The 10128-nt window shown below is 36.8% G+C and overlaps 1 protein-coding gene across 1 annotated transcript; it reads left to right on the top strand.

Moving 5' to 3' along the window:
* Positions 1-1804: 1804 nt before the first annotated feature.
* Positions 1805-7519, top strand: LOC113074983 (CD209 antigen-like protein C). The gene is made up of 4 exons (XM_026247700.1): positions 1805-2427; positions 6781-6908; positions 7091-7197; positions 7306-7519. The coding sequence occupies exons 1-4, from the start codon at positions 2160-2162 to the stop codon at positions 7436-7438; spliced, it is 636 nt and encodes a 211-aa protein (XP_026103485.1). The 5' UTR covers positions 1805-2159; the 3' UTR covers positions 7439-7519.
* Positions 7520-10128: the final 2609 nt, after the last annotated feature.

The following is a 10128-nucleotide window of genomic DNA, read 5'->3' as shown; positions in this document are numbered from 1 at the left end:
TATTCATCTTGGGGGTGGGCACTTATAAGCTCTTTTGCTTCGGCCCACTTCTTTTGAGCAGAATGGTTACTGCACAAATAAATAAAAATAATAAAGGTACCATTCCTCATTGGCACACTCAAATCCTGAGGGTGTTTTATCATCCCTCTATATAGATCACTGATCACCAGATCAGGGCAGTTCTTCTAGATTCAGGAAGATGCTGAGCTAAGAGCCTTCAAAACCACGCTAAGCTTGTGCAGGCTTCGGCCTTGACTATTCATTCATCAAGATCCTCAGATTCAAACTGGTCTCATCAATTCACTTCAGCAGAGACCAACTGGAGCCCCAAAGTGCATCAGGACTCTTTACAAACAGGAGAGACTCAAATATCAAACTTAGTCTTATTAACTGATACATTAAGTATCATATGCATCTTTTACAAAGGTGTTTGAACTAAGAAACTGATGTTTTCCTTCAGACTGTAGATCAGCTGAATATCAAATTGTACCATAGCTTCACGTCTTTATTTCTTTTCTTTTTACTGCTTAAGTTTTAACTTTTTTTCCTATGCCAACTGCATGCATGTGTGTGTGTGTGAGTGTGTGTGTGTGTGTGTGTTAGACTAGTTTAAGTGTTTATGTAGTTAATGAAGTCTTATTTGTATCACACTTGAGGTTGTTCATTGTTTGCTCATAACTGAACTCCCTAATCATGCAGATTTTAGCTACATGCTCTGAGTAGTATTGTACAGTAAGAAAGTTTTTTGGTTAACCAGGAAATTAACGTTCTTAGAATTGACAGACAGTTGACACTGAGAGTTCAAGTAAAAACTTACAGCGGATCTAAATATTAAAATTACTCATAACTAGTTATTATTGATTATTCATATTTCCCCTTTGAGCTGATTCGTAACACAGCAAACAGAGAGATTCGGTCTGTCTGCAGTGGCTCTTGTAGCGATTCAAGAGGTTTCATGTTTTCTGACACCTTTAAAAAAAAAAGAGAGAGAGAGAGAACAACAACCAAAAAACACGCTGAGCATCTCAGAACAAAATCTTCAGATGCTCTCCAGCTGTCTGGACTTTTGATGTGCCAGCAACAACCTGAACATTTCAGAAACTTTACAACATCATCTGTTACTGTAAAATTAATGCATGTGCTTCAACCTCATTTACATGAACACAATCCACATGATTGAAACACTTATTTTCAATGTCCTTCTGCAGTGAGTAGAAGTTCCCTTTGACATAAAAACTTGAAATATTTCTGTAAAAACACTTCCTTTCTGCATAAATACTGGCCACACAAACAGATGAGGAACACAACACAGTCCACTACAGAGAGAGAAACTAGAGTTAGTTTACTGAAACTGAAGCTGTCTGAATGTGGAAATGAAAATGCAGAAAGGGTAAAACTCTGAAAATATGCAGAGAAGAAGAAACAACATGGATGATGTCTAAGAATATGTGGACATCGTACGAGGTAAAGTCAGAACAGATATCACAGATTCAACGGCACGAGAATACAATCATATAGCCGGCTAAAGATTCAATAATGGACTCAGAAGACCGAATAGAAAGGATTGTTGATATCTACGTCAGTGCAGAGGCTGTAAGAGACATGAAACATAAGAAAGAGACAGAAGACTTCAACACAGAAGAACCCCGAACAACTCGACGCACAGGTAACTGAGATTAAAGGACATTTTCTGATTATTCTCTCTCTTCCAGGTCCTCCAGTATGATCTGACATGCCATGTTGATGGTAGTTAATGCTTTATTTTTACCTGAAAGTGACTGATCGTTTTGCTAGAGAAGACACTTATTTATCAACCAGGGTCATGTGGATTAATTTAAAGCTTCCTAAATATGGATTTTTGACCTTTAGAAAAGGTTTATTTTGAGACCTGTTCACGTTTTCCTCCAAAACCAAAAATGTATCATCGGCTGAAAAAAGTCAAATACATTGAAACTGGGATGAGTAAATAATCAGGAAACCATTTTTGAGTGAACTGTTCCTCTGCATTTACTCACAAAACACAAAAACCACACTAATAAACGTCTGACAAGCGTTAAAGTTAGTCTACAGTTCACATGTTTCAGAAGATGTGAGTCGTATGATATGAGGAAGTGAAGAGACTAACATCATATCTATCCTCTTCAGGAAGTGATGGTGTGATGATCTCCAGAGCAGCTGGTGTGTGTTTGGGGCTGATGTGTGTTCTTCTGCTGACTGCAGTCATAGTGTTGTGTGTCACCTTCATTCAAGAGAGACAACAGCTGAAGACTAAGATCACCAACCTCACTCAAGAGAAAGACCAGCTACTAACCAACAATATGAACCTCACAGAAGAGAGACAACAGCTGCAGACTAAGATCACCAACCTCACTGAAGAGAGAGACCAGTTGAAATCAGAAAGAAATGATTTTCAGAAGAAGTTTGCGGGTTAGTTTCTTCAGTCTAACTAGTAATTTGATCTAAAGCAGACTTTAAAGTGGACTGTCCTGGATCTGTTGTGTAGCTAATGCTTGTAATTGACCTTTCTTTAGCTCTTTATGTTTATAATAATTATTGATAATTTAGGGATGTCAGTTGAGTATAAATAATAATTTAAGACATCTTAAATTGGCTTTATAAGTCAATATTCATTTAATTGAGCATAACCATTTCATCACAGTTTTTCTGGATTGCTAACAAAATTCATGAAACAAAATTCACCATTTTCTCACAACTATAAACACAATCTCAAAACTACACACCAACTTGAACAAACTTCCAGGTTAAAATCAAATATTTAAGTCAAAAACATTATCTTTGTGATAATAAATCTTTGGCCTCAGATGAGACACAAACCTGTCAAATACACAGTACTTCAGTGTCTAGAGAACACGAATGAGATCAGTTTAAAACACTGTTACAGAAACCTTCCTTTGAGAAACAGGTTTCCTTCTGAAAGTCATTGTCTGTTACAGTATACAACATAAACAGAGCGTACAGATACAGTGAAATTAAGAGATAAACTGTAAAGAGCTCTTGCAGTAGATTAAAAGCACTCACAACTATAAAAAAATATACACTACTAGTACAAGTACTATAAATAACCTTTTTATTTGGGTTTAGATTAAAATTTAGTTCAAGTATCCCTAGTAAAAAAAAAATAATTAAAAGTATATTTATTTCATATTAAGAATAGTTATCTATTGATATATTTACTGATATATTGCTCTAGACTTACTGATAAAACATTTATATTTCAGCTTTATTTGTAGTGCTACTTGTGCACAATGCACATCTCTCAATATTAATCCTACAGTGTGTTTAAATGTCACTGTTGATGGGGATTGTATGATCTCTGAATAATATTTAATGTCTTTAAATGCAAGATATTTCAAGTGTACCTGAAGTATAATTGCTATAGTCCCACTTTAACACAATCAAATAAACTTCAGTGTATCTTATGTTGCACTTCAGCACTACTTCTGCACAATTCAAATGAATAAAGTACAAAGTTAGTTGTTCCAGTTTTGCAGACTTTAAGTTTACCAGTTTAATATACCAAAAGTACAATTGCAATGTATTTTTATTAAGTACATAAATATGTAAATATAATTTATTGCTGTAAACAAAGCCGATTTCATTACTTCTATTATTAGTCATTCAAAGCTTCATCTCATGGCCCTAACAGAGACCTGGATCAAACCAGAGGACTCTGCTACACCTGCAGCACTCTCCAATAATTTCTCATTTTCCCACTCTCCCCGTTTGACTGGAAGAGGTGGAGGTACTGGTCTGCTCATCTCTAATGATTGGAAATTTAATCATTTACCATCTTTGGGTATCAACAGCTCCTTTGAACCTCATTCAGTTAGTGTTACCTACCCTTTTAAAATACATTTTGTAGTTTTCTATCGACACCCAGGACCACTGGGTAACTTTTTGGATGAATTAGATGTGTTACTCTCAACCATTTCTGAGGATGGTACTCCCCTAGTTATGCTTGGAGATTTCAACATTCATCTAGATAAACCTCTGTTTGCCGATTTCCACTCTCTGTTTGCCTCTTTTGATCTCAACCGAGTGTCAACTACTGCTACTCACAAATCAGGCAACCAACTGGACCTTATTTATACACGACACTGCTCTACTGATCATGTTCTGGTTACTCCACTGCACACGTCGGATCACTTCCTTCTCACTCTTAACCTCAACATGATCCCTGACACACCACTTACCCCTCCACATGTCATCTTTCGACGTAACCTACGCGCACGTTCACCCTCCCGGCTATCTGCAATGGTTTCATCTTCACTTCCTTCCCCTAAACTGTTTGCATCTTTGGATGCTAACAGTGCTACTTTCTGCTCCACTCTTACATATTGTTTAGACACTGTCTGCCCCTTATCTTCCAGGCCAGCCCGTAACACCCCTTCTGCCCCTTGGTTATCTGATGTTCTACGTGAACACCGTTCTAAGCTTAGAGCTTCTGAAAGGGTGTGGCGCAAGTCCAAAAATACTACTGATCTTATTGTGTATCAGTCACTCCTATCTTCTTTCTCTGCTAATGTCTCCTCTGCTAAAATGACATACTACCATAACAAAATTAACACTTCATCTAGCTCTCGCATGCTTTTTAAAACATTTTCCTCACTTCGTTGTCCTCCTCCTCCCCCTCCTGCTTCATCTCTAATAGCTGACGACTTTGCAACGTTTTTCATTAATAAAATTAAACCCATTAGTGCACAATTTTCCACACCACAATCATCCAAGCTCATATGACCATCAAACTTACACTCATTTACATCCTTCTCTTCACTCTCTGAGGCAGAAGTCTCCAAACTCATCCTTTCTAAGCACCCTACAACTTGCCCACTTGATCCTATTCCATCTCATCTCCTTCAAGCCATTTCTCCTGAAGTTGTACCTGCAGTCACTCACATCATCAACACTTCCCTCCACACTGGTGTTTTTCCCTCATCATTTAGACAGGCACGTATAACGCCACTACTTAAGAAACCCAACCTCAACCCATCTCTTTTAGAGAACTACAGACCAGTTTCCCTTCTTCCTTTTATTGCAAAAACACTTGAACGAGCTGTGTTCAAACAAGTCTCTACATTTCTCACACACAACAATCTCCTTGACAGCAACCAATCTGGCTTCAGAAGTGGACATTCAACTGAGAAGGCCTTGCTCTCAGTTGTTGAAGCTCTAAGACTGGCAAGAGCAGAATCCAAATCTTCAGTACTTATCTTGCTTGATCTGTCCGCTGCTTTTGACACGGTTAACCACCAGATCCTCCTATCAACCCTACTGACAAAAGGCATCTCAGGATCCGCACTCCAGTGGTTTGAGTCTTACCTATCAGATAGGACCTTCAAAGTATCTTGGAGAGGTGAGGTGTCCAAGTCTCAACATCTAACTACTGGGGTGCCTCAGGGCTCAGTTCTTGGACCACTTATCTTCTCTGTCTACATGGCATCATTAGGTTCTGTCATTCAGAAACATGGCTTTTCATACCACTGCTATGCTGATGACACTCAACTCTACCTCTCATTCTATCCTGATGATCCGACGGTAGCTATTCGCATCTCAGCTTGTCTAACAGACATTTCTTCCTGGATGATGGACCATCACCTTCAACTCAACATTGCCAAGACAGAACTGCTTGTGATTCCAGCAAACCCATCGCTCCATCACAATTTCACCATCAAGGCACATCAACCATAACTCCTTCAAAAACAGCTAGAAGCCTTGGAGTTATGATTGATGATCAGCTGACTTTCTCAGACCACATTTCTAAAACTGTCCGATCCTGCAGATTTGCTTTATTCAACATCAAGAAGATCAGGCCCTTTCTTTGGGATCATGCTGCACAACTCCTTGTTCAAGCTCTTGTTCTGTCCAGGCTGGACTATTGCAATGCCCTCTTGGCAGGTCTTCCAGCCAATTCTATCAAAACTTTACAATTAATTCAGAACGCGGCAGCAAGATTAATTTTTAATGAGCCAAAAAGAATACACGTCACACCTCTGTTTATCAATTTGCACTGGCTTCCAATCGCTGCTCGCTTAAAATTCAAGGCATTGATGTTTGTCTACAAAACTACCACTGGCTCTGCACCCATTTACATAAATTCGTTACTTCAGACTTATGTGCCTTTAGAAGCTTGCGTTCTGCAAGTGAACGTCACTTGATTGTGCCATCCCAAAGAAGCACAAAGTCACTTTTACGGACTTTTAAATAAAATGTTCCTCCTGGTGGAATGAACTCCCCAACTCAATCCTGGCAGCTGAGTCCTTAGCCATCTTCAAGAATCGGCTTAAAACACATCTCTTCCATCTTTATTTGACCCTCTAACTTTAACACTCACTATTCTAATTCTATTCTTTAAAAAAATCTAACTTCCTTTCTAATCTTTTTGTATTCTATTTTCTCTTCATTTATTATGCAATTGTATATGTGTGTGTGTGTGTGTGTGTATGTTCAAAGACCTCTAACTAGCTTGCTCTATTCTTTTTATTTTTATTTTTTTATTATTATTTAAAATCCCATGCTACGTGTACTGTGTTAACCTAACTGAGACTTGTTATAGCACTTATATATCATTGCTCTTTTTGTTGTTTTTGATTGCTTCCACTGTCTTCATCTGTAAGTCGCTTTGGATAAAAGCGTCTGCTTAATGAATAAATGTAAATGTAATGTAAATGTATTTGTAGTATACTTATCATGAAATAAATGTATTTCCAATGCATTTTAGTGTATTATATTTCACTAGGGATGGCTTATCTGTGTTCATAGATGGATGGAAGTGTCATCAATCCAGTCTTTATTTATTTTCCTCTGAGACGAAGAACTGGAATGAGAGCAGAAGATACTGTAGAGAGAGAGAAGCAGATCTGATCATCATCAACTACACGGAGGAACAAGTGTGTGTGTGTGTGTGTGTGTGTGTGTGTGTGAGAGAGAGAGAGAGAGAGAGAGAGAGAGAGAGAGAGAGAGTGTGTGTGTGTGAGTGAGTGATCGTGGTGTTAAGTTTTTAAATTAAAGAGAATGTGCTGAAATCAGTCTTTGCTTATGTTATAAATCATGTTATTGTTTGACTTCTCAGGATTTTGTGAAGAATATTTGTGGTTCTGAACATTTCTGGATTGGTTTGACTGATATTGAAGAGGAGGGCAGATGGAAATGGGTTGATGGCAGCACACTGACCTATAGGTGAGAAATGACTGAACTGAACTGATTATTATCTAATAAATGATTGTCTCAGTCAGTATCATATCACACAGAAAGCAGCTCTGATCTAACTCTGATCTGTTGATGCAGGTTCTGGAAGTCTGGAGAACCAAACGACTATCAGGGAAATGAAGACTGTGCTAACACTCATTCATCAGGATGGTTTGATACTAATTGTGATAGTAGTGTTAAATGGATCTGTGAGACGAGTATCCTTAAATAAATGATACATTATAATAAAAATGTACATATATGCATCATGAACGTATAAACATGTCAGTAATTTTACCTGTTTATTTTTTTGAATGGCACATTAATTAGGTTATTCTGTAAAAACAAATAAAAAATAAATAGAAAAAAACATTGTAATATTACAATGTGCATATAAAACTTTTAAAATCATTTTGTTTTGAATTTTTAGATCTGAACTAAAATCTGAATGTGAAAAACAACAGCAATGTTTCTACAGACTGAAATAAAATCAGTAATACACTGATATAATAGAAATATTCATAAAAACAGCATTGATCTAATATTGTTAACCAAAATGATCATGATTTTAGGAGTATTACTCAGTACATCAGTAAAGTTTGATGTGAAATGTGACTCTTGCAGTTTTTTTGTAATTACAGTATGACAATAAACATGATTTACTTTTTTTCAAAAACTGGTTTATTTCCTGAACCACGTGAAGATGAATATAAATGGAAAGTTGCATAAACAGCTTCTAATGTTTGACTGAGAATATGAACAATAGTCTGACTGTAGAAATCAGGATATGATCTAACAAGTACATCTTCTTTATAAACACTTTCTAGCATCAGTATGATCGATACATCACCAAATATAAGGAGAGTCATTCGATACACTTGTGTACTTTTTGTATTAATTGTGTCTTAGTTGTCTGTTTAGTTACTCATTCTGTTCACCTGTTATTTAGTTCATTATCTCATTAGTTTCAGTGTTTTTATGACCTTCAGGTTTTGTGTAGTGTGTGTTAAGGGGAAGGGAGGATTTTATGAAGGTATTTTTGAGTCAAAAAGATGGTGCAAATGTATATTTTACATACCACAATAATCAAGCTGCGTATAAAACTATTTTAATGTACAACATGGAGCTTTACACTTTTTTTACATTATAGCATTTATTTGAATTACTGAGAGAGAGTTTTAGTAATTACATTTTCTGTGATAGAGATAAAATCTATATCTGTCAGGTAGGACTCGGGACACAGGTGTAAAGGTTAATTCGATCTTCTAGTGCAGGCTTGTATGTAATTCACATGGAGCGGGGAATCACACAGGTGAGTTTGATTGGAACACAGATGTCAAAGCCACAGTCAAGGATTGCTCATTAAAGTTCTCTTGCTTCTTATAAGCCAAAGCAGTACCAGCTCGGGGTAATCACAGGAGACTACAGCGACCGCCGAATCACTTGATGTTGCACGATGATCCACTGTCCTGGGAACAGCAGAACAAGAGCAAAGGTTAGCATAACACTAAGGTGAGTATATGTTACATCTGGCTTGTAGGAGCTTGGAGACAACTTTGAGGAGTTTGTCCTGTTGGAGGCTTGACGGGGAACTGAGGTGCGGGTGAGTGCTTTTATAGTGCCCTTGATTGGTTCTGTGATTTTTGGCAGGTGTGGCTGGTTAGTAATCAGGTGACTGTGAGCGTTGGTGATTGGTGGGGACCGGGCTTACCAGATCCATGACAATATCTGTTTTAATGAAAGTAGCACATTAATATAGAACCATGAATGAATTTTAACTCCTAGTAGTTATAGACCCATTTCAAATCTTACATTTTTAAGTAAAATACTAGAGAAAATAGTTTTTAATCAGTTGAGTACATTCTTAAATGCAAATTCGAAACTAGAGATGTTTCAGTCTGGGTTTAGAAAATATCATAGTACAGAGACCGCTCTTATTAAAGTAGTAAATGATATAAACATAAACCTTGACAGAAATTGGCCTTCAGTTCTGGTGCTTCTTGACTTGAGTGCAGTGTTTGATACAATAGATCACCAGATTCTTTTAAATAGATTAAGTTACATAGTTGGTCTATCTGGAACAGTTTTAAATTGGTTTTTATCATATCTTAGTGAAAGAACATTTGTCGTATCCATTAATAATACCATGTCTGAATATTATAAAGTACCATGTGGGGTTCCTCAGGGATCAGTTTTAGGACCACTACTTTTTAATCTATATATGTTACCTCTTGGTCAACTCATCAGGAGGCATGGTATCTCTTTTCACAGTTATGCAGATGACACACAGTTGTATGTAGCTGTGTCTCCAGATAACCCTGTAAAAATTGATTCCCTAGTAAATTGCATTAAAGACATAAATGATTGGATGTCACAGAACTTCTTACAACTTAACCAAGATCAAACAGAAGTTTTGCTTATTGGATCAAAAACGCAGAGAGAGAAATTGATCCCTAAACTAAATGTACTCGGATTAAACCCAAGCCAAGTGGCAAACAACTTAGGAGTTGTCTTTGATTTTGATTTTAATTTTAAAGCTCATGTACGCAATATTACTAAAACAGCATTTTATCATCTAAAGAACATTGCTAAAGTAAGATCATTTCTCTCTCTGAGCAATACAGAAAAATGAATGGATGCATTTATTACTAGCAGACTTGACTATTGTAATGCCCTTCTTACAGGTCTACCAAAGAATACAATTAACCAATTACAATTAATCCAAAACACTGCTGCTCGAACATTGACAAAAGTAAAAAAAAGAGATCATATTACACCGGTATTAAAGTCATTACACTGGTTACCTATTAGATTTCGAATTGATTTTAAAAATCTTTTATTAGTTTATAAGGCATTGCACGGACTTGCTCCAGACTATCTTTCAAATATGATTACAGTATATGAACCGAGAAGGACTCTAAG

The sequence above is a fragment of the Carassius auratus genome, unplaced genomic scaffold (assembly GCF_003368295.1).
Source record: "Carassius auratus strain Wakin unplaced genomic scaffold, ASM336829v1 scaf_tig00015901, whole genome shotgun sequence".
In the NCBI taxonomy this organism is placed as follows: domain Eukaryota; kingdom Metazoa; phylum Chordata; class Actinopteri; order Cypriniformes; family Cyprinidae; genus Carassius; species Carassius auratus.
The sequence above is the reverse complement of the archived record's forward strand: the minus strand, read 5'-3'. Positions and strand labels throughout refer to the sequence as shown.

Bases quoted from the DNA above. Each gene is read 5' to 3' on its own strand.
- LOC113074983 (XM_026247700.1), top strand. From the start codon at position 2,160: ATGATCTCCAGAGCAGCTGGTGTGTGTTTGGGGCTGATGTGTGTTCTT. The intron at 6,909-7,090 runs GTGTGTGTGTGT...TTGACTTCTCAG, and splicing joins TCAACTACACGGAGGAACAA to GATTTTGTGAAGAATATTTG. The intron at 7,198-7,305 runs GTGAGAAATGAC...CTGTTGATGCAG, and splicing joins GGCAGCACACTGACCTATAG to GTTCTGGAAGTCTGGAGAAC.